The 24,706-nt window shown below is 40.8% G+C and overlaps 1 protein-coding gene across 6 annotated transcripts in view; it reads left to right on the plus strand.

The window, feature by feature from the left end:
* The window catches only part of LOC104150501 (zinc finger protein 462-like), an 89,906-nt gene extending 70,071 nt beyond the window's left edge, over window positions 1–19,835 (plus strand). For 5 of the 6 annotated variants that reach the window (XM_068925391.1, XM_068925389.1, XM_068925392.1 and 2 more), the window contains 6 exons: window positions 285–546; window positions 2,712–2,848; window positions 10,054–10,277; window positions 12,642–12,768; window positions 17,634–17,748; window positions 18,957–19,835. In XM_068925391.1, the coding sequence (XP_068781492.1) occupies window positions 285–546; window positions 2,712–2,848; window positions 10,054–10,277; window positions 12,642–12,768; window positions 17,634–17,748; window positions 18,957–19,161 (1,070 nt within the window). In that variant the 3' untranslated portion in view covers window positions 19,162–19,835. Of the gene's footprint in view, window positions 1–284; window positions 547–2,711; window positions 2,849–10,053; window positions 10,278–12,641; window positions 12,769–17,633; window positions 17,749–18,956 lie in introns of those variants that run through there. The other variant, XM_068925398.1, reaches the window with a different exon arrangement.
* Window positions 19,836–24,706: the final 4,871 nt, after the last annotated feature.

Here is a 24,706-nt window from a genome sequence, read left to right on the forward strand (position 1 = left end):
TAAAAAGGAGTCTGGTTTCAAGACACTTAAACTTGTCACCCCCTTTTCCCTCCGCAAATCAGATTTAAAAAGCCTAATTTCAACCTTTTACATTGTAGAATACAAATTAGGTTAGATGAAGAAATGTTAATCCTCTTCCTTATCCCTTAAGAAGGCTGTCTGTGGCTTGTCTGTGAAGGCTTGATCAAACTCCTGTTAAAGTTGATAAGAGCTGGAGCAGGCCTTGAACCTTTTTAAATTTCGTTGGCCCACCTGGAATAACAACTTTCTCTCTTTCTCTACAGACTCTTCATACTCAGAACCTCCTGATGTTCAGCAACAGTTGAACCACTACCAGTCTGCAGCTCTGGCCAGGAACAATAACGTCAGCCCAGTCCCACTTTCTGGGAGTGCTGCAGGAGTGGAAAAAACAGAAGCTATCCTTAACTGTGAATTTTGTGAATTCTCCTCGGGTTACATACAAAGCATTCGGCGTCATTACCGTGACAAGCATGGAGGGAAGAAACTCTTCAAGTGCAAAGATTGTTCCTTTTATACAGGCTTTAAGTAAGTATTGTGCAAAACAGATAAACTGAACTTGTAAGGGGATTTTTTTGTAGCACTTCAAAGGACTTCTGAAATCTTTGAGAACTGACTGTAGCTAAGAGAAACATGACCAGTGGTGACCAGGGAGAGAAACATAGGAATTGCCATGCCAGATCATAGCAGCATCCACGTAATCCTTTTTCTTCACTCCTGCAACAGCCAATACCATCTGCTGAAGAGAAAAGCACAAGAAACCCTTGCAGTAGGTTGTTCTCACTACAGGAAATAGTACAGGGAGTGTTTTTTCCCCTCACAGTTAGTAATTAGAAGCTGGTCCTCACCATCAAGTGTGAGGGGTTTTTCTCTCCAAAAATAAGGCATATTTTTGGAGCAATTAGCTTGAAGCATGGGGCAGTCAAATGTTCTTGGGAGACAGTAGAGTTTATATTCCCTCTCTGAGGAAACCTCTCATAATTTTATTCCCCCCCCCCAAATTTATCTGGCTGAAATTCAAAGCATACTCCAAAGTGCCTGATAGCATATAGAAACATTTCATCAAATCCAATTTAAAAGTGCAAAATTTAAAGTCCCAGCTGTCTTTGTATGTGTGTGTGTTTAGCCATGTTCCCTAAGGAAAAAAGGTTTATGCAGTTGTGCTGTTTCTCAATTTCCTTCTGACATCTTGAACCCTCAGTCATAACCTCCTTAGCTGACATTTGAGATCTCAAAGCTATTACGTTCTTAGGAGATTTGTGAAAATAGGTAGTGTGGTTGGGTAAAGGAGAGAGGTTCTGTTGAAGGGTTGTGCTCAGTCTTTCCTATTAGACATGAGAGACTCCATACAAGACCAGCCTCAAGTTATAGATCTATAAGGGATCAGGCTTTGTTGCTTCAGCTTCTTTCTGGTTATATGGCATAACTTGCTGTTTGTACCTTAATTCCAGATTACTATTTGTCTTAAACATTTCCAACTGTTGCCAGGTGCAATGTATCTTTTCATATTTTCCTATTGCCCTTTTCTCCTACCAGGATGAAACAAAATTGCCTTAAATCAAGCTGTAATTAAATATGTTCATAGTTATATAAAAGGAGTTGTGTTCTTTATTGTGGTGTCTCAAACTTTCTAGGTTTAAGTCTTTCCTCTTAAAAAGTACAGAGTGCACATGTATTCTTTCTTTAAAAATCAACAAAAAACAACTTCCAGTCACCATAGAGAATTAAACACATGAAAGCATCCACTGAAGTTGATAAAAATGCACCTGTTGACTTCAATGACCATTGGATCAGGCCCAAAGCCAGTGGTGTGAGCAAGTTGTTTTGTGTTCAAACTACCAGACTTGGAGAACTTCAAAGGGGCTTTAAATTCTGTAATTTAATGCAGCAAGCTGCTTAGCTCTTGTAAGCTTTACCACTGCCCCAGGAAAAGTACCCCAAGTTTACAAACACCTCTCATTTCAGTACTTGGGCTTGTGGTCTGGTAGGTGCATAGTTAATTTCCTCTGCATGCATGTCTCATGCATCTTTTAAGTATACAGCTAACGGTACAATGAGATTTGTTGTGCAAAAGTACTGTTCATTTGTGGAGTATTATCAGTCTTGCATTTTCAGATCCTCATAATTGAGGCTTTCAAACTTATCTGTTCAGTGCCAAACTTACCGTGAATACAAGTCTATTTCATATCTCAAATCTGAACGTTTCAGCTGTTGTGGTGCTACTCCTACAAAGAGAGAGGTCATTGAGGATGTTTCTTGCCATCAGAAATAAGTCTTTCTTCACCCTTGGAAGTCCAGGACAGTTGAAAGGATTTTGCTCAACTTGCTAAAATGTACTCTTTGGGTTGAAATCTTCTGTGTACTCTCTCTTTGCCAAAGACAGACAAATAACGAGCATAAAAGATGGAAATACTTTTGCTGTCTTAACCATAGCAATATGACTATAGAGCAACCACTCCAAAAGAATATCTTGTCAGAATGTGTGGGAGTTAATTAGGGATATAAGCCTGCAAATACCTATGCTCATGTGATATTCATGTGAGTAGTCCTGCTGAAATGCCATGTGGCTTTATGAAGACAAGGCTAGTGGTATCTGTACCATTTTACACTGCACTTCTGTAATAGAGCTGTGACACTTCAGCATTCCATATACACCTCTTTGACTGCTTCCGTGTCTCCCTCCCGTTTCACAGATCTGCTTTTACTATGCACGTGGAAGCTGGGCATTCGGCAGTTCCTGAGGAAGGACCCAAAGACCTTCGCTGTCCTCTTTGCCTATATCACACCAAATACAAACGTAACATGATTGATCATATAGTTCTGCACAGAGGTAAAGATGTCCCTGTATGTATCTATATCTGATAAAGAGAATGCTGAACAGTACCCCTCTCTTTCAGATTGGTTCCTTTAAGTTTTCTCTTCTCTGTATGTGAGCAGAAATATGTTGAACAGATCATCAGGCCTTCAATATCTTTTGTTTTGTTTTTAAACAGTACATCTTATTTCTTTCCTGTGAAATACAAAATTAACCAATGAAGTTGGTAGAAGTGGAGCAGATTTAAAATTCTTTTTAAGCTTTTCCTCTAGAGAAGTGAAGTTATCAAGCACCTGTTTAGTAAGAGTTGCACTAATTTACAACAGTGTGGTTTCCAATGTATGTGTTTCTAAAGTGCTTGCTATCATAAACACTGTGGTAAGATGCATCAACTATAGAGACTTTAAAATATCCCTTGACTGCTTGCTTGAAATTTCTCTTCATGACATGCTGCTTACCTGTTCTTAGGAACAAAACAAAATTAGTGGGCTTTTTGTTTTTCTTTAAGACTCTTCCCCTCCCTCCCCCCCTTTTTCTTTTAACCCAGCTAAAAGCAGGGTTCAGGATTCCTATTCTATTAAGCACAGGCTTGCAAGCTCAGAAGAGACATCTTTTGGGGCTCTCTGGGCTGGGATTCCTACCCACAGCTATCACACTTGATGCTTGTAGATAGTCTGTTGGCTGCTGAAATTCAAACCCATATGTTGGGATAGTACTCTGCCTGCTTGCAGGTTGGCCAGAGTTTTACAGTAGGGTATTGCTGGTGAGCAAACACAAGTTTCACATGTCATCTTTTTCTTGGAGGAGCTTCTGGTGCTGCAACCACTGTCATAATTCCTTGTGGCATTCCACTTTCCAATACTGGTTGCTTAGGGTCCTTCCTGTACCAAAGCAATGAGGTAAACCTAGTTCATACAAACTTCTGTCTGCTGGAAAGGCTATTTTGAAGGAGCATTTGGGAAAAAGGCTAAGGACTGTTCAGGGACTCAAAAGACATATAACAAAGCTGCCTTATTGAGTATAAGGGTTCAACAGGTACTTTTACTTAGGTGTGGGCTTGTCCTTGAAGGTGTCAACAGGGTTGAATTTTGTCCAGCTTTAGGGTATGCTCCAGGATTACTCCTCTTTGGAGAAAAGGTGGGTTTGGAAGTTCTGTGGGGGGAACCCTGGGATTCCAAATACTGGCTAGGTGCATCTCATGAGACCAATTGTTCTCTGGTTTGTGGTTGTGCCTGAGATCAAGTGGAGAAGGTCTGACACTTTAAATGCAGATAAACGGGCAGGGGGAGATCTTGCTGGGCCTTGTTAGAAAAACTTCCAGCAAAGGTAGTTACCTTCATACTGAGAATGTCAGATTGCAACATGATTTGAACTTCATTGAACTTCATGAGTTCAAGCAGTTGTGTTGGCTTTACAGAGATGTTTCTGACCAAATGCTAGGAAGCAGGGCTGGTTACCTCCTGAGTATGTGACACTGGATCTGTTCCTTTGTATAGCTGTAGCTTCAGCTGCACAAACCAACCTTGAGCCCTTGTGCTGCTGAAACAAAATTGTAGTAGCAAGGGATGTGATTATACACTCACTAGAGTGATGGAGGAGATAAAACAGAATAAAGAGGCTTTAATGCAAATGGAGGTTTAGCCTCTAAAGAGTTTTAGAGTCCCGTGAGGGAAGGACAAGGATTTTTCTCAGGCATGCAGCACCCAGACCATAAAGGAAGCAGGATCCTTTCTTAATATTCTTCTTTCTAGTGTATATATCCAGATGAAAACCTATTGTTGTGTCTAATTTGCCTTCTACAGACAGCTGGAAGTAGCCTCATGGTCACAGGCCCTGGTTCTCATGGGGGACTCAAACCACCCTGCTGTCTATTGGAGGGACAACACAGCAGGGCACAAGCAATCCAGGAGGTTCCTGGAGAACACTGATGATAACTTTCTGACACAGGTGATGGAGGAGCCAATGAGGAGAGGTGTGCTGCTGGACCTCATACTAACAAACAAGGAAGGGCTGGTTGGAGATGTGAAGGTTGGGGGCAGCCTTGGCTGCAGTGACCATGAGATGGTGGAGTTCAGGATCCTGAGAGGAGGAAGCAGGGCAATAAGTAGGATCGCAACCCTGGACTTGAGGAGAGCAGACTTTGGCCTCTTCAGGGACCTGCTTGGAAGAATCCCATGAGATAGGGCCCTAGAAGGAAGAGGGGTCCAAGAGAGCTGGTTAATATTCAAGGATCACTTCCTCCAAGCTCAAGAACAGTGCATCCCAATGAGCAAGAAGTCAAGCAAAGGAACCAGGAGGCCTGCATGGATGGACAAGGAGCTCCTGGCAAAACTCAAACAGAAGAAGGAAGTGTACAGGAGGTGGAAGCAGGGACAGGCCACTTGGGACGAATATAGGGACATCATCCAAGTATGCAGGGATGGGACTAGGAAGGCTAAGGCCCATTTGGAGTTAAAGCTGGTAAGGGATGTCAAGGACAGCAAGAAGGATTTCTTCAAATACATCAGTAACAAAAGGAAGACTAGGGAAAATGTGGGCCCGCAACTGAATGGGGCAGGGGCCCTGGTGGCGAAGGCTACAGAGAAGGCAGAGATACTGAATGCCTTCTTTGCTTCAGTCTTTACTGCTAAGGCCAGCCCTCAGGAATCCCAGACCCTGGAGACCAGGGAGGAAGTCTGGAGAAAGGAAGACTCCACCTTGGCCGAGGAGGATCAGGTTAGAAATCGTTTAGGCAAACTTGACACCCACAAGTCCATGGGCCCTGATGGAATGCACCCACTGTGCTGGCAGATGTCATTGCTAGGCCACTCTCAATCATCTTGGAAAGGACACGGAGAACAGGAGAGGTGCCTGAGGACTGGAAGAAAGCCAAGGTCACTCCAGTCTTCAAAAAGGGCAAGAAGGAGGACCCAGGAAACTACAGGCCTGTCAGCCTCACCTCCATCCCTGGAAAGGTGATGGAGCAGCTCATCCTGGAGGTCATCACTAAGCATCTGGAGGACAAGAAGGTGATCAGGAGTAGTCAGCATGGAGTCACCAAAGGGAAATCATGCTTGACCACTCTGATAGCCTTCTATGATGGGACAACTGACTGGGTAGATGAGGGGAGAGCAGTGGATGTTGTCTACCTTGACTTTAATTTAGTAAGGCTTTTGACACTGTGTCCCATCACATCCTCATAGGCAAGCTCAGGAAGTGCGGGCTGGATGAGTGGATGGTGCGGTGGATTGAGAACTGGCTGGATGACAGAGCTCAGAGGGTTGTGGTCAGTGGCACAGAGTCTAGTTGGAGGCCTGTAGCTAGCGGTGTCCCCCAGGGGTCAGTGCTGGGTCCAGTCTTGTTCAATGTATTCATCAGTGACCTGGAGGAAGGGACAGAGTGCACCCTCAGCAAGTTTGCTGATGATACTAAACTGGGAGGAGTGGCTGACACACCAGAGGGCTGTGCTGCCATTCAGAGGGACCTGGACAGGCTGGAGAGCTGGGCAGAGAGGAACCTCCTGAAGTTCCACAAAGGCAAGTGCAGGGTCCTGCACCTGGGGAGGAATAACCCCCATGCACCAGTACAGGCTGGGGGTTGACCTGCTGGAGAGCAGCTCTGCAGAGAAGGACCTGGGGGTCCTGGGAGTCCTGGTGGACACCAAGTTGACCATGAGCCAGCAATGTGCCCTTGTGGCCAAGAAGGCCAATGGTATCCTGGGCTGCATTAGGCAGAGTGTTGCCAGCAGGTTGAGGGAGGTGATCCTTCCCCTCTACTCAGCCCTGGTGAGGCCTCACCTGGAGTACTGTGTCCAATTCTGGGCTCCCCAGTACAAGAGAGAGAGATATGGACCTGCTTGAGTGAGTGCAGCGAAGGTCTACTAGGGGACTGGAGGTCTATTAGGGGACTGGAGCATCTCTCATATGAGGCAAGGCTGAGAGAGCTGGGACTGTTCAGCCTGGAGAAGAGAAGACTGAGGGGGGATCTGATCAACGTGTATATGTATATGAAGGGAGGGTGTCAAGAGGATGGGGCCAGACTCTTCTCCGTGGTGCCCAGTTACAGGATGAGAGGCAACGGGCACAAATTGGAACACAGGACGTTCTGTCTGACCATAAGGAAAAACTTTTTTCTTGTGAGGGTGACTGAGCACTGGAACAGGTTGCCCAGAGAGTTTGTGGAGTCTCCATTTTTGGAGATATTCAAAAGCCATCTGGACGGGATCCTGGGCACCCTTTTGTAGGTGACCCTGCTTGAGCAGGGAGGTTGGACCATATGGTCTCCAGAGGTCCTTTCCAACTTCAACTATTCTGTGATTCTGAATTAAGCACTTTAACATGTTATAGCCTTTTTTATGTTGTGAGGAAAACATATATGCCTGCTTTGACTTAACATACTATAAGTATCTAGTGTAGTAATGGCTTTTCCATTTAATCTCAGATCTGTATTAGAATTAGCCCAAATGTTTCCATCTAAAGCAGGGAATGAATTTCTTCAGAGATGATGCTTTTGGGGTGTTTTTTTTCCCTCTTTATCACTTTTGATAAACTGTTTCACAGTGTGTCATCTTTTTATGATGCATATATGGTAGTCTTTTTGTAGGCACTGCTGAACTTTGAAGAAGGTTTGCACAGAAGCAGAAGCTAAATTTTGCAATTTGTGGATAAGGTTCACAGTTTGTTGTAATTTTGTCAGTTGCTGAGCTATGATAAGTGTGTCTAAATGAGTAGCCAAATATAGAGAACTTTGTAGGGATGAGAAACAACTATTAGCATGGTCATAGATTAGAGCATCACCTTGTGAAATATGAGGTTCTGGATTCAAATCATTCTGCAAGTTCCAAGTTCATTGCTTGAAGGAAGCTCACTGACATGAATACATACATGTATAAGTTTTAAGTTGTTACTGTCAGTTAGCAGTGAGGGCCAGCTGTTTCCTAAGGGCTAGGAGCCGAGGGGGATAGCATGACCAGTAGCCAGGGCCTGATCTCACAGTACCCAAGCAAGGCAAACCCAGAGATCATAGCCAGGTTCAGCCAAGAGTCTAGATCATCAGGCAAGTTTACAGTAATGAGACAGGTTCAAGGCCAGCTGGGAAGTCAGTCCATGGGTTAGAGTCTGGATCAACAGGGTTCATGGCTAGGGACAGGCTGTGGCTGAGCAGGAGAGCACTATTTCTCCAACATAGCTCAGACAAGGATTGAAAGCCCAGGGCTGAGCTTAAATGGAGCTCCTGGGCCCATGGGCAGGGGCTTCAGGTGAGGCTGCTCAGAGCTGTTAAGGCCTATTAGTGCCCTCAGAGCCCTGACAGTTAACTTAGAAAGTGAAATCCTTCAGGGTAAAATTGTGGTATGTTTATTTCTCTTACTTTTCTCATGTTTTTGTGTTGCCTGTGATTTGGGAGTGGGGGGTGATTGTGAGATGATAGGTTTTACTGATGTGAATTAGGAAAAGCTACATTGTTCCAAAGTGGTGGATAAAACCTTTTATACTATCCCTTGCTTTAGTGTTTTTTAATATGTGCCATATGCTAGAAAAAAATCTAATTTTCAAATGGTTTATATAGTGTTTCTCTTTTTAAAACTTTTTATTGGGCCTTTTTTCACTTTTAAAAACAAGCTACCTTATTTCAGGGAATCTAACTGCACAGAGCTGTAAAAACCATTTAAAATTGTTATCTTATGTTTCCAGAATCGCAGCTTTAAATCTTGTTATCTCTTAGCATGCACCTTCCCCCCCCACACTTTTCCCCCTTGACCCTGAATGGACGCAACTTAGCATTTTTTGCAATAGCTTCTTTAGCTATAAATAAACCACAGGTTTTCAGGGTCTCACTCAGGTATAGCTTTGGGGGAAACTTCTACTTTTTAAGGGGACAAAGAGAATGTCCTGAGGTAGGATAATCTCCATGTTCAAAAAAAAAAAAAAGGGGGGAGGACAAGGAGGAGAAGAAACTGAGTAGGGTGGAGTATTTAGATGGACTGTGGAAAATTAGGCTCATGAACAGTGGGGGTTATGCATTGGCCAAAGACAAATGGATGAATTCTGTAGCTCTTGCCTCCCTATAGAAAGTTTAAGGGACTTTGCATTCCTATAATTGTCCTTGGACATGACATTACTCTCTTTACTAAAGAAAAGAGCCCATTGGCTCAGATTCATACCTTTGTGAGATATGTCAGTGCACGCAAGTCCCCTGGGGAGACTGGCCTGGGATTTGTTGGTTGTTTGTTTGTAGATGTCATTAATGATGACCTGCATGAGGAAGATCAAACTCTTCCTTTAATCTGCAGTTCATAAGGAATAACATTACTAAATTTCAGTGTTCTGGTTCAAAAGGCCAGTTAAGTAACAAAAGCTGTAGTGAAAACCTTCTGGTAACCCTCTGCTGAAAGGTCAAATTTGGGATTTCCCCTGCATGCACAGTTCAGAGAATCACAGTGGATGAGTGTTATACACGTCAGGATTCTGGCTTTGAAGAAAGACTGAAATTGTGCTGTCCCATTGAATGTGTGTGTTTTACATGAGATGAAGTAAGCAGAGAGTTTCATAACTCAATGAGATCATTTTCAGTACATGCTTATAGCATAATCTGAATTGTGGGAGGCATGAAATGTATGTATGGATTTTGAATCTTAACTATTAAAAAGCTGAGGGTGTATTGAAAGTTTCTGCCCCTGGCTGAGTTCTGCACATCCACCTTCAGGAGGAGAAAGGTTGTGCCCCATACAACTCCTCGTTCCCCCAATGAGTAGCTTTAAATGTGATGGTGAGGATACCAGCTCTGATTGTTGGAAGCTTGGAGGGTGACTCATTGGGAATCTCCCTAAATACTCCCTGTTACAGTTCTAGCACCTGTTACTGGCTGCTGTCAGGTATTGAACAAGAATGGACTTTTGGTCCGACTGTTTTACGGCTGCTTTTATATTTTTAGACTCTGCTACTCACAAATGGATTATTATCTGCCCCAAATCTCTTCTTCCCATCTTGTTCACCTAATGAGTGGTTACATTTATAAGGACACCTATGTCTGTAGTGTTGTTAAATTAACCCTATTTGTATGGAAAGGGAATTTACTTGTGTTTCTTCATTGGTCCAATTTTAGCTCATGGTCCTTAGTAGAAGGTTTGCATACACAAATAGCAGATCCCGTTTCTTGCACGGGTGGTATGTTCCAAGCTATTGACACATTGTCTGATGGTTTTTATTTCTTAAAACTTAATAAATGTTCCCCTCTCCCCACAGAAGAGCGGGTTGTTCCCATTGAAGTCTGCCGTTCCAAACTGTCAAAATACTTGCAGGGAGTTGTTTTCCGCTGTGATAAGTGTACCTTTACCTGCTCCAGTGATGAGAGCTTGCAGCAGCACATAGAGAAGCACAATGAACTGAAACCTTACAAATGCCAGCTCTGCTACTATGAGACCAAACACACAGAGGAGCTGGACGCTCATCTTCGAGATGAGCACAAGGTAACATCCAAAGGGATTTAATTTGTAGCAATCTACTTCTTGCAAATGCTATGTCTAGTTTACTTGCATGTCAGCTCTGATTAGCTAACCTGCTTTTTTTGTTTTCTTCCAAAATTTGGAGAAGGCTCCTGTGCTGGACTTCAATTTCTCTGAAGTTCTGTATTTTTTCAGAAATTTAAGATTGTGGATTTCTAAAGCTGTTCAGATTGACCAGAATTTGCTGACTATTCAATGTAGAGTACAATTATCTGGAAAAGGCATTTGTAGATATTGTGAGGGTTTTTTAAGTTATGAAACAACATTAAAGCTGTGTGATTCATCCCCTCTAAAACGTAGGAGATTCCAGAGCATAAGACTGCTCTGGCAATTTGGACAAAGTGACATACCATGCATATTTTAATAAAACAGGGCAATACATTCCAGTTTACATTTAAAAAGGGAAAGATAGGAGCTTGTTATACTTGCTGCTTAATTTAAGGCTGCTTTGGTGTTTGTGTGGAACTTCCTGAGTGCAGACCTGATTCATACTTGGAGAAGTCACTAGAAAACTTTCCACAGACTTCTGTCAGCTTTGGATTTCTATAGTTCTCAGTTGTGTTGCTGTGAGAGAACCAAAACTCTAGAACTGAGGCATGTTTACAAAGTATTTTTTTGTCACAGTTTGTGGGGAGGTAGCTCTTTGACTCCAGCTATCATGAGCTGAGCACCCAGTCCTCACTAAAAACTTGTTCCCACTTTGTTGACTGAACAATGCTTCTCCACTCCCAAAAAATAATATTGACAAAATGAGTGTCAAAAGTACCAGAAACTTTTTTTACTCTTTACAAGTATTTGACTGCATTTTAAAATCAAACACGATGAACTTATGTTGGTTTGTTATGCTTGTCTCCCTTCTTTATTGCTCCTTATTGCTACTTGAGAATCTTTCTACGGTTTAGCTGGTACTTGAGATGTTCCACATCTCCCAGTGACCGCAGCAAGGGTCCTGGGAGATCCAAGAAGCACTATTCCCCATTCCTTTGAGTGCATCAGGCTGAAAATATGTTCCCTCTACTTCGGTCTCCCTTCCCTCCAATAATAAACTTCAGTGATTACTCCCAGTAGTAAGGGTTATTTTCCCCCTTATCTTTCTTGCATCATTTATAAATGTTATCTGGCTAATCTGTGTCTAGTCTCTGGGCTCAGGTGCACAGTTAATTTACTGCAGCTTAAAGAGTTCCTGTGCATGAACTGAGTCACAGTAAGTGCCTTGCATGTGGTCTTCTTTGTTTAAATCTAATGGGTAACTTGTTAAGTCACAGCATCTCAACACAGCTCTGTACTGAGCAGTTCTAGGAACCTGATACTAACACATTACTGCATTTAGGGTAGCTTGCTATTTGCTGATATGCTACTGTCTTAAGTTACATGCTCCTTAATTTTTTTCATTCACCTTCTACCAAGGGTTGATATTTCATTCAACATCTTGCAGGAAGTGTTGCACTGCACTCATTCCTCCCTCCCCATCCTCTCTGGTTCAGTGGTGCAATGCCCTGCTTCTAGAAGGCTGTATTTTTCCATGGTGAATCTAAAATCCTGGTCCAGCAGTGATCAGTGGGCTCAGAGGGGCACTGGCATTAGCCCTAGTGTCCTGGTCATGTTCCACACTTTCTGCCTGTGCTATTTCTGTTGGATATGGTGGACTTCCCTGTCCTAAGCTGCTATTCACATAGTGTTGCTGAGAGCTGTTAAATAGCTGATGCATTTCACCCAAGGTTTAGCCAGCTTTGACTTCTAGGTGAAGTGTTCCCATTATAGTCTGTAAATCATTTTGCAAAGCACTTTCCAGCCTTTTGTACTGAAAATTAATCTGTTATTAATGAGTGAAAGTATATGTGGCACACAGCAGCCACGCGCTTAGTAAAGGACCCATCCTTTCATGCATGAAGCTGAATAAACCTTTCACAAAGGATTTTTCTACAGTGATGGTGTGCGATAGTGATGTTTGATCCATCAGTTTTACACCCCCATGAAAGGGGGATACAATATGGAGTGCTTACAATTGCTTGGATTTTTTACTTTCAACGCTTTGAAATGAGGGAGGCTTCTTGAATAACAGGATCATTTTGAGAAGCAGAATGGGGAAATTTAGTATAAAACAGGAAAGAAGAATCATTAGCAGTGAATATAATTCTGTTTGAAGAGAAATGAATGTTAATTTGACTAGATGCCTGATAAGTTTCCCATTTCAGCCTGTAGCTGTAGGAATAGGTTTTGTTTTGTTGGATTTTGTTTTGCATGTGTGGTTGGTGTTTTTGTTGGTGGGTTGTTTTTTTCAATAGTTGGTGATGGTGTTAGTTGTTGACAAAACTGTTTCTTTCTAAGGTGAGTCGTAATTTTGAGCTGGTTGGACGGGTTAACTTGGATCAGCTGGAACAAATGAAGGGAAAAACAGAGAGCTCCAGCAGCGATGAGGAAGAAAAAGAGTTAAGCCCCAAGACTGAAGAGAGAGGTCAGTATAGCTGTTTTTTCTTTTATGGTGGATACTGTAATGGATCCTGCCAGTTCCATCAAGCAAGGTCAGCTGTTGACTCTACAGCAGATTCCTTTAGAGGCATGGAGGCACGTCAGTAAGGGCAAAATGGAGCTTTTGTCAAGACGCTTCCTGGGGGAATCTTGTGTTTCTAATACTTATGACTTTTTGGGCTATTACTATTAACTGTCTGCTTAGTGCTTACAAAGCATTCCTTCCCTCTCCTTTGTGAGAGTTGGCCCTTTTGCAGTCACTTTGGTTGGCGACTCTGAAACCAGGGAATTTCCATTTCTTACCTTCAAATCAGTGTTAAATTGTGTACTTTAAGTATGTGACTATTCATAGATGTGAATTTAATCTCATTGACTTAAGTAAGTCTAGTCCATGTGCTTGCTAACACTCATTGTTCAGATGGTTAGTTGAGTAGGGAAAAAGAAAGGTAGTCTTTGGTGAATTGGACTGTGAGGTTTTTTTTTTTGTGTGTGTGTGCGCGTGTGCTTTTGTGTCTGTTTAATTTTTTGCACTTAATGTTAAAATCAATTTAATGCAAATATCTGGTCCTGAGAGTGGAATACTCCATGTATTCTCACAATCTACTCTGTGGTGCATAAATTCATCAATCAAATGCAATGTTTGTAACTCTCTTTCACTACTAAAAGGAGCTTGATTTGAACTAGTAACTGCAGTGAGCCTTATCATGCCCGATCATCAGGTTCCAGGGGTTACCCAACCTCTGATGCTGACTTCAGGTTGCCAAGTTTCTATGTACTTATAACTGAAGGCATGCTGCCATGTTTACCTTTTTCCTCCTGAAATTTCAACTTCCAATTGAAAAGTAATTTCAAGCTCATTCAGGAGTTGTTCACAAAAGCAAATATGTCTCTCCAGGTCTTTTCAGAACTGTAAAAGTTCAAATTGCTAGGTTCTCAAGCAATTCACAGAACAGGAGGGGCTTAGGTCATGCCTCTTACTAGCAGGACCCCAGTGTATTGGCTTTTTAATGTCACTGCACCGTAAGTTCTCTCTGGGCTTATCATTAACACCTCACTTTGAGTGTGACTGGTGATAGCGTTATTTAATGCGAAAGAGAGTGTTAGATAGGAAACAAATTTTATTGAAAAATATCCTCCATGAGATCTTTGTTAGCAGCCCTAAAAGAAATCAAGAGAGGAGCAGGAGGGATTTTGGTTTCACACATGTTCCAAAGTTTGATGTTATTAACTCTGCACCCTCATGTGGAAATTTGCTCAAGTGTTTGTTCAGTGGGGGATGTAACCCTAAGAGCTTCAGGGCTGAAAGAATGAGTCTAATGCTTTGACTAAAGGACCAGCTTTCCCTAAGTTGCAGTTTTAGCAGACTGATTAATGTTTTGTGTAGACCAGCAGCTAGCAAGGGATGAAGAGTCATGCTGTCTTTGTGATGATTACATCAGCACTACATACACCCTGAAAACCATGGTATCCAGACAGAAAAAAGAAGGTGCTATCAGCTGAGCCTTATAAATCCCTATAAACTTTACCATAGGAGGGAAAAAAAACAAAACGAAGATCATCATTTAAATTGGCTTGAGGATACTTGGGATTCTTGACCCTTATTATGAAAATGTAAGAATATCACCTTGTAGATTGGAGATTTAAATTTGCAGGGACAACAGACATAAGTGTGCTTCATGTGATCAGTAATTAAGCTAGGTGTAATGTTTTAGTGATTTTGTTTATATTTTATTTTTTCACCTGTAGTTGTCTTTAATATCTGTGATTGGCTGAAAAAAAAAATATCTTTGTTTAACTGTTCAAATGGGTGGTCTAAAAATCATGCTTATTTCCCAAATTGTGTTTCACTGCTGTTCTTTCCTGGCTTCCCTTTAGAAGTGACCGTCGTTAATTTTTCTCCTTTTCAAGTAATATCAGTTGTAATTATTATTTTATTTATTTATTTATTTATTTATTACTAGAGTGAATATAAAAGATGGAAAGTGCTTATGCCATCTACCTTTACAAAAGTCCAAGTTGTATTGACTTTATTTTTTGTGAAGTTGTATCTTGCACCTTATAGTGGTAGTCTACAAGCGTTTAACTGACGCAGGTGCTGAAGACATGGCTATGTGGCTGGGCGCAGAGTCACGTGTTAACATAATCTTCTAGTTGATTTTCAGAAGCTGCTTCCAATTCAGAAACATTTTCACTCTGTTAGCATAGGACTATACCCATGCTGTTAAATATTGCCTGTCTCAGTGGCTAATGCTGTCACAGCTTTCAAACTGCACCAAATTGTAATGTCCTATACCACTTGGATGCTTTTGATGATTTCAGTCTTTGTGGTGTTACTAGGAGGTGAGACTAGCCTAGAGTGTATCTGTCATCTCTGAGTATCTGGGAGGAAATGCAGGCTCAATCTTCTGAAGTCCGTGACTTCAGCAGAGCCAGGATTTCTTCCTGTGAGTCAAACTGCGGCCTAAATTAACAGCTTGAGACTGATGTCTGCTATACTTCAGGTGCATTCTTGCAAAGAATGGGCTGTTGGGATGCTGGACCAAAGAATCATTATTCCTCCTTGGAGGAGGAGGAGTTGGGCATGCCTTCTTAGCAGAGCTGAACTGCTATGTCAGGTGGGAATGGAAAGGAATGGTTGGTTGCTGGTAAAGGACAGCTGAAAATATATGGACCTGGAAGGAAGAAGATGAGGGTAGAAAAAAATTAAGTTATTTGTCTGAGATATTCCCAGGAAAGAGCAGCTGTTCTTGCTGAAAGTTGCATCCTAGATGGACTGTTTGTCTTTACTGACCTTTTATATCTTACTCTTAAAAGAAACATTAATCTTTTTCTGTTTTGTTTTTTTTTTTCTGCAGTTAACAAAAATAAGTGTGCATGTGTCTGTGCATATGTGTAATGCAGGAAAATCAAAGGCAGGTCAGGTGTCTATGCAATATGTTACCCCTCTTTTGTAGGTCCCAGGTAAGTGCAGGGCCTGATTACTCTTCCAGGGAGGCAGTCTGAATTTGCAATCCTAGAAACCAAACTAATCAGGGAGTCATGGGGAAGTAGGGGGGCAGAATATTCTGTTCTGAAGGGATAACAGTTTTACTAGATTAGCCCTTGTTAATGGGAGTTACAAGTATAGATCCTCCCTATTAATTTGAGCAAAATAGGCTCTATTGTGTATATCTCTCCTCTGCATAGTTCCAGAATAAATTTCCTATTATCTACTATACTCTAGATTTGTTCTTGCACAGAAGAGCAGCTGTTGCCTCCAAAACTTCTACCCTCCATAGGTGTTGGACTAGTCATGGTACAGGGACAATGCGTTTCAGTGGTATTTATAAATTTCTACCATGTATATGTTATTAACTGTAGGGGTCAGATCTGGATGTAAACTGAGCCAATGGCATTGACTTTTCTGTTGCTCATATCAGGAGGGGACCTTGCTTTGTTGATGTTTAACCACATAGTAAATTACTGATGCTAGGAAATATGAAATGAGTTGTTTCTTCTGGATGGAGGGGATAAAAAAAATAGATGTAAACAACTTTTATTAAAGGGCAGCCAGTGAGAAACATATAGCGAAAATACCTTTACAGAACTTACATATGGAGAAGAGTGAGTACATGGATAGCTTTGAGTTTATAGGTTGATCTTGAATGGAGTAAATTTGAGAGTGAAGAAATCAAGTGAGTAGATATAAGAACTGAAATGAAGCAAAATCCCTTTTCTTTCATTATGTAATTTAGGAGGAGTCAGGAAGACATTCTGTTGATTTCTTGATTAAGATAATTCCTGCTAAGAAATTAATGCTCTGAGCAGATGCTCTGTCTCATTTCTAGCAAAAAGAATGAAGTAAGATGGTCCATGCAATTTTTTTTAAAGGCTTATGTGGTGATCTTAATTTGTTGAAAATGTTTCATCTCTTTGTTAAAGATGGCTCTGTTCACATGGGGCTTGGCTTTCAGAAATGCTATCCCCTCAGCTGCCAGTGACTGGTTGTAAAGCTAGGTGCTTAATACTTCTGCAAATGAGACCCCAAATCTTTTTCTCTAAAAGATCTCTAAAAGATTAGAATTGGATGAAATGCCTATGCAGTTAAGATACAGTCATATTCAGTGATATTCTCTTATCCATGAGACTTCATGTTGAGGGGATGGCAATTTCTTATGAGGATCAGATGCCAAATATACCAAATCTCCATTTCCTAAAATTTGCACCACTGACTTGAAAATTACATGTGGACTCAAGTGTTCTGTTTGGTTTTGCTTTCAAGCTATTTCTGCACTAAATTCTCAGTGTTGGTTTTGAAGTAAAACCCCACAATCCCTTCATTTGTTCAAATACAGGGACAGGGAGCAATAAAACATCTCTGCAAATAGATATAACAGACTTAAGATGGAGGATGGGACTCTTCAGATGTTATTCTGGGTTGTAAATGGGGATGGGGGAGTGAGCTGGGCTTGGACTTCTCAGAATGCATTTATAGCTTCTTGAAATCCTGGTCACTTCAGAGCATCTCAGTTCACTTATAGGTATTCATACAAAACCTTGGATGTTCATGTAGGTGTCTAAACGGGACGCACGCTCCATTATTTTGAAAGTCATCACCCCCTGCCCCATTTCCATATTGTAGTTAATTGACCTTTGCTCACACTGGTGGTTATGGAATTTTCACACCTTGACTTTTTAGGATGGAGGGGGAGTGTTTTCACAAATACCTACAGTATTTGAAGGGAAAATCTTTTTGCTTCTTAGGGATGCTTTTTCTCCCTGAAGGGCAGCAGAAGAGATCAAAATATAATCATAAAGGTCCTTTTTTGCCCTGATGCTCATGAATTTACAGATAATTTTGTTCTCTCCCAGATTCCATGATGTTTCCTGACAGCAAAGCTCCAGAGAAGCGCTTTCCATGCGAGTTCTGCGGCCGATCGTTTACAGAGGGCTCTGAGTGGGAACGACATGTGCTGAGGCATGGCATGTAAGTTGGTTTACAGACTTCTTTGAATAACAGCCAAATGCAAATGTAACAGTAAATCTTTGTGCATTTAGCCACCCATTCTTCCCCTCCCCCTCAAAAAACCTGTAATGAAAGCAAATATAGGGATATGACAGATTATTCTAACAAGGAAAGAATTCTGTCTACCACAAGCATTGTTAGATGCAATTCTCAGATGTATTTAGACAACTAGATGCTCCTGCTTGTCCTGTTTGACCCAGGAACCCAGAAATCCAAGGTAACTGTTAATTGTTGAACTGTTGGGGTTGGTTTTTTTTTTTTTTTAAGACCTATACCTGAATTGCTTCATATATCCAAATATAGTTTCAGGTCTAGATCAGACCTCAAACTGAAATAAACTTTTATCCACAGATGGTCAGGGGGTTCAAGAATACAGATCATCTCCAGAAATTCCCTCCATTTTGGAGTTAAAATGTAGTGTTATTGAATCCAAATGTAGCACATAAATGTTCTTAACTGTGATCCTGAAGCTTAAGCATCATTCCAAGGTGAATACCAGTTTGTTGGCCCAAGACTAATGTTACTTGAGTCTACTGTTGATGTTTGCTTGCCAGTAGAGCAGCATGAAAATGGCAGCAAATTATATGGAATCTGGGGGTGGGAGGGGGGTTGTCTTTTCTCTTCCTTATCATTTCTTTTTAGCATGCTTGCAACTAAACTTGGAGTGCCAGTGCAGAGAATTACGCACAGAGAAGTGTCAAGGCCTTCAAGGGAAGGAAAATCTCAATAAGAGTGCTCTCTCCCCAAAAAGCACACAGTAAAGTTAATAGCAAAGATCTTTGCCTTTCACACTTGTAAATATCAGTCCATGCTGTGAAATGATAGGCATCTCAGGAACATTCATTTTCCTTCTTTTGACAAAGATCTGGTCAATAGAATGGATGTCTTTGCTGACTAGAGTTTCTTCAAAGAGGAGATCTCAGCCAGGATTACTGGCATGTGGAAGACATTCAAATGTAATATTGTAGCTAGGCTGTGGAGGGATAAAGGGTACGAGAAAGTATTGTTTCTTATCTTGTCTGTTTAAATAAGAGTACTTGAAATGTTGCAAGTTTTAATAAGATGTATTGGTTTGTTAACTGTGTGGGAGAAGTACTCTCCCTATTTCCTTGTACACAAAGCATATTTGGATTGTAAAGGTTTCTGTTTTCTGCTGTTTGGAATTTCAGGGCTCTGAATGAAAGTAAGCGAGGGATCAGAGAGGACAGCAAGCTGAAGGAGAGCACAGAAGAGATTGTTAATACACTGCTAGTAGAAGAAAAGGAAAGCATTGAGAAAATGGTGGTGGACTTTTCCCAAAAAAATGAAACTGCAGTCAGTGTTGTAGCTGCTGACAAACCTCTCCAAGAGAACTCGGAGGCCAAAAATGAATAAGCATTTGATGTGATTTTAATTAACTTACTTGAACAATGATGAATGGGGTTGGGTGGGGTGGGCAGAAGGAAGAAACAAAGCTGCTTTTAGGACTGAATGATCTATTTTCAAAGCACTGGTACCTGTGTGAGTGTGTGTATATTAAAGTTATTTAAATGATGGAATAAGTGGCTCCATTACATCACTGCATCTTTTCTTCCGGATCATGACAATGAGAAGTTACATCATCTTGGACTAATGAAGCAACTCCCTGTGTCTCTACATTACACAGTGCGCTTTGCAGTGGAGACTTGAATTGATTGCAAACAGAAGCATCAGGAGCGTGTGGGGGGTTACTTGGCAACGCACAAATTTGAGTGCATTTTTCTAATTTGAATACATTATGATTTTCCAGACTGAATGCAACTGCTTTAGAAAAGAAAACAAAAAAAACCCAGAAACTGCTTTGCTTAAAACAGCCACCTGTTTCCTAGTACCTCAAAATTAATGAAGGGAGATCTCTGCATTTGTCAGTACTGCCTGTTGTCATTGTGATTAAATGTAGAGAGACTGGTGGACAAGGTGGTGAATGGAGAAAGAAAAAAGTTTTAAAGAAAGGAAAACAAATTGTGCTTAAAATCCCACTGTGGGTTTTATTTCTTAAAATACTGTGATTTTTTTTTAATTATTTTAGTAAAAAAAAAAAAAATAGAGAGAGAGAGACTGACTTTAATTTCTAGATAACTGTTTGTGAATTGCCATCCTTTATTCCAGGTAAGCTGTTTGTTAGTATTCAACTATAATTTTAGGATTTGATAGATTTCATGTGACTATGTGGTTTTGTTTGCCATATGTTTATTTCTTATCAGCTTGAGGTGTTACAGAAACAACACAATTAACTTTCTCATGTAAAATTAGTTGCTTTTTTTTTTTTCCAAAAGGGAGGGGGACAGGGAAAAGAGTTCTTGTGAATATAATTTTTCTAAATGTTAAACATGCAGAAATAACAAGTTTTAATTTTTTTTAACTAAAGAAACAAACTTACGACGCGGCTATGCAGCTTGTGGGCCAAACATGTTGGTCCCCATAACTGTTCTGTTGCTTGTTATATTAACATCTATCTGTCTTGCACCAGTAACTTTCTGTTAAGATTGCTGCTGCGCAGCCCCCCCCACACACTGTGGTGTGTGTGTGTGCACGCGCACACTCTTTTTGGTATGGTGGGAGGGAGTGATGTCTGTTCTTGCATCTTTTTGCAAGCAGAGGTGAAATAGTTACATACTACATTGAGCCTGGAGAATTATTCTTACTTGATTCAAGATGAGAGTTGTTATTTTTTTTCCCCCCTACTCCTTAGCTTTTAGCATGAGGGGAGCAGTATAGAATGAATAGGAACCTACATACCTAGTGGCTGATCCTGCACTTTTTCTTGGGTGGAAAGCCTACCAAACTCAGCAGGAATTTTGCCTGAACAAGGAATACAGGATCTGGTACCCGTGGTACGTTCTGATTGTGAACAAAAAGTTTATTTCCAAAAAGTAGGAAGTACTTGACTGAAACCTAGTTTTAGAAATGCATGTGTCTTTGTTTTGGTTCGGTTTTGGGGGAGGGGGGACAGACAGACAGACAGACAGGAAGTTGCTGAGGATATGGTGTCCCAGACAGCTTCATATAAAATTGATGGCAAAAATTGCATTTGTTGAATAAGTGCTACTTGAAGCATGATGTTTTGCTTTTAAAGATTCATCAGTCGTGGATTTGCAGGATTTTTTGGTTTTGTTGGGGGGGGGGGTTGTTTGTGGGTGGGTGTTGTGTGTGTTTTTTTTTTTTTTTTTTTTTTTTTGAGGAGAGAAGGAGCATCATGTGGAAAATACATTGGAGGGACAAGTATAAATACACATTTTACATCTGTATTTGTTTTTTATTTGGCCTCATTTCAATGTGTTTAAGCAGTTTCATACCTGGATTGGGTGTTTGTAATGGTTACCAAAAATGAAATAAATGATTGTGACATGCTTTTATCACTACTTTATTTTTCAAATAACATGTAAATATTGTAATCCATTGCATTTTGTTTTGCTAATCTATTAATAAAAATATGGGACCATTATCCTTTTAACAAACCTAGAAAGTCTCCCCCCCCCCCAAAAATGTATACCTGATATGTTGTGGACACACACTTCAGATGCATTGTTATGATTCTGTTGACTGTAATGATATAGAATTGAAGATAACATTTTTTTTTCATTGTTTAATTTATACAGAGGACTTTTTCAGAATTTGGCAGAAGGAAATAAATAGCAAAATGCTAACCCATTGCCTTCAGCACTCAGTGTTTCCTGACTTTTAAATTACTGATGGGGAACAAGAGGGGGATGCTGAACTGTTGTGCTGACGGGTTTGTTCTCTTTTAAACAATGAAAATGAGTAAAAACATTTTAAGAGTGAGTGCATGTGTGGAGTTCTAGATTGGCTACTCTGATAATGGGGCCTTAGGAATATCTATGACTCTGTTTTTAGCGTATTTATTCACTTAATAGCTCTGTGAAGAATGGAAGTGTTCTCCTTGCCCCCCCCCCTTTTTTTTTTTTTTTTTTTTAAAAAACATGGGGAGCTTTGGGTTTACAGCTGGGGCAGAAAGACCCTTCCTAGTTCATACAGATCTATAGCAGAACAGGGCCCAGGTCTATCAAGTCCTGGACAGCCTGCTCTAGCTGACCCTGCTTGAGTGGGGGGACAGTGTTTGGACTAGATGATCTCCAGAGATGCCTTCCAATCCCAACTATTCTGTGAGATCTGACAGGTAAAATATTTTTTTCATGAAAAATACTTTTGGTATTTTATTACCTTAATAGGAAATACTTCCTAAAAGTTATCTTGTCCCTCTTATTTTAATATCATTCATAAAATAAGTTTTATATGCATATAAAATAGTCTGTTAAGAATTCAGATTGATTCATTTCAGTGAGGATGTCCTATCAGCTGTCAGAATGAGAAGAGATATGCTTCTCTTCTACTTCTCAAATAATTTGACTCTGAATAATTGGTATAAAAGCAAATATGCCTCAGCTTGATTCATGAATTCTCTATTGAGTTTACACTTCTATTAATGAAGTGCTTAGCTTAGTCTAGCCAACTGTACATGAATGACTTCCAAATCTGTGAAATGTGCCTCTTTGTACTTGTTCTGTTGTGCTTTTGCTACTGTTTAGAGAGAAAAATGTAATTACGATCTATGCCTCATTACTGTAGCTTTTTTGAAAAAGTTGGAGTGAAATTTTAACTTTTCTCAGCAGCTAAAGGAAGACATGTTAAACTACTGGGCCAAATGATTCTTCTAGTCTTTGTGGAGTCATTTTAGATTCAAGTCAATGAAGAGTTTACCAAATTTATGCTGAGTAAGTGATGTGTTAGTTCTGATCTATATAAACCTGTAAATAATTAGAAGGCAAGGTCCATAAAGCAATGAATCCTTTACATGTTATCTCAAGAGAATGTTTTCTTCTATTTAGCACTCTCTAGGATCTTAGCTATGTGATTGTTAAAACCACATGATTTAATAAATAATAATCTAATGCAAAAAACAGTAAGGATTTGGTTTCTTACAGGTAAATATACAACTTGAAAAGGAAGCTGCCTTCACAAAGAAGTGAAGTCTTGAGCCATCTTGGTACTGCTGCAAGGTATGTTTTGCTATTGCCTCTTGGTTTTTCCTTTTAAACAAACAAACTTAAAACCTCTGGATTAAAAATTTAATTACAAGAACAGCTCCTGTAAACTAAATCTGTTAGTTTTGTGGTGCAAAATACCCCCAAATTTGGAGCAGAAACTTTCCTTCCCTTTCCTTTCTCTCCCATGTGGTAACTGATTGCTGATGGGAAACCTCCTTTCAGGAGGGAAGATCTTGTCACTCTCCCAGGCTGTCATTGAGCTGTAGATAGCAGCCATTTGTCCACCCCTCAACATGGCACTGCCTTTTCAGAAGTTTGAAGGTGTTTCAAAGATCCTCCAGGAATCCTTACTTTCAGAAAGTGCTTGAAACTCCCTTCCCTCCCCCCCCCCCCTTGGAAAACTGGACCTCTTTAACCAAGAAGTCCAGACCCCTAGTTATTTCTGAAATGTGCAAATCTCAATTGTGATAGCCTTTTCCATAAAAGGATCCCCTGCTGGGAGGCAGAAAGAAAAGGAAGAAAATCTTAGCTTCCCCCATGCCCTAGCTACTCCTGGAAACACCACTTTTCTACCTCTGTTTATGGGGGTTGCTCCTGATAGCCAAAAGCAAAACTCTGTCCACGCTGAAGCTAATAGGAGTTGTGCTGTTGTCTTTAAGGGAGTGAGAATGTTGTCTTAGTCATTGGTGGTGTAGGAAATCCAGACCCATTTATCTGTGAATTTTTCTTTCTGTAGTAGGACTGAGACTACACAGATGCCCACCCTGGCTGGGAAGGAGGTATGTACAGCAAGGTGAGAAAATAGTCATCTACCAGGCTTTGGCTGGGACCAGAGATGATCCATCTGATGATTAAAAAATCTTTGCATTTGCCTTCATCATCAGCCCTTCCAGTCTGCAGGGGAGGTACAAAACCAGGTATGTGCTGTTCCAACTCAGTTGCAGAAAATAGCTCTTTGGGGTGAATGAATGTAAACTTGTCTGATCCCACTCTGAGGAACTGGCAAGTCTTCCATCCTATTGATCAAAAGCAGGAGGGGACAGATGAGCAGATATAGATATCAGATCCTATGCAATTAATTCAACTGACATCAGCAACAAAAGTAATTACATTCCTATCAATGGATTGAATGTATGTTGTTATTTACTCTATTTAACATGTGTTTAGCAATTAGGATCCCAGTCTGCAGGGATTCATGCTGTAACTTAGATATATTTCTGTATAATTTAATTGGAAATCTGACAAGGAAATTCTATTCTCCCACCAAATGGGTGTTGTCTCTTGAGTGAATGAGCTGTGCACAGGGGCACTTTGCAGTTTGGGCAAGTGTTAGAGTAATATGGAAAAGAGAAATGGGAGAGGAATCTCTCCAAACCAGTGCACTTCACAAACTCACAGTGGCAAAAATTAGTGAGCACGCCATAGGTATCTGGTAGTTTTCATATGCATTTCATTTCTGTGAGTGGGCTTTTGTGCCAGTGATGCCTCAGGGAATTGCTGTGAAGCTACAAATGGGAAGTTTCATATCTTTAAGGATTCCAAATGTCACAGGAGGCAAATCTGAGTGGGAGGCTGGGGACAGCAGCACACCTCGACTGCTTTGGCAGTGTAAACAGCAAAGCTCTCTTCAACCAGATGTGTCCAATACTTGGGCTCTTACAGTTGGAGAGAAGCTGCAGCACTGTCTCTCTGTCTTGTGCTATGGCCCAGCCCCTGTGGCATAAGGATTTCCTCAGGAACACAGTCCTGTCCTTCCCCAGCAGGCTCCTTGCCTTAAAACAGCTGAAATGGCAGGGTGGGATTTTCAGAAGTTTCAAGGTGCCCATTAGCATCCTTTGGCACCTGAATGCTTTTGAAAACATCTGAAAATCACCTTTGTTCTCCCAGAATCATAA

This window comes from Struthio camelus, chromosome W (assembly GCF_040807025.1).
Source record: "Struthio camelus isolate bStrCam1 chromosome W, bStrCam1.hap1, whole genome shotgun sequence".
Lineage (NCBI taxonomy): Eukaryota > Metazoa > Chordata > Aves > Struthioniformes > Struthionidae > Struthio > Struthio camelus.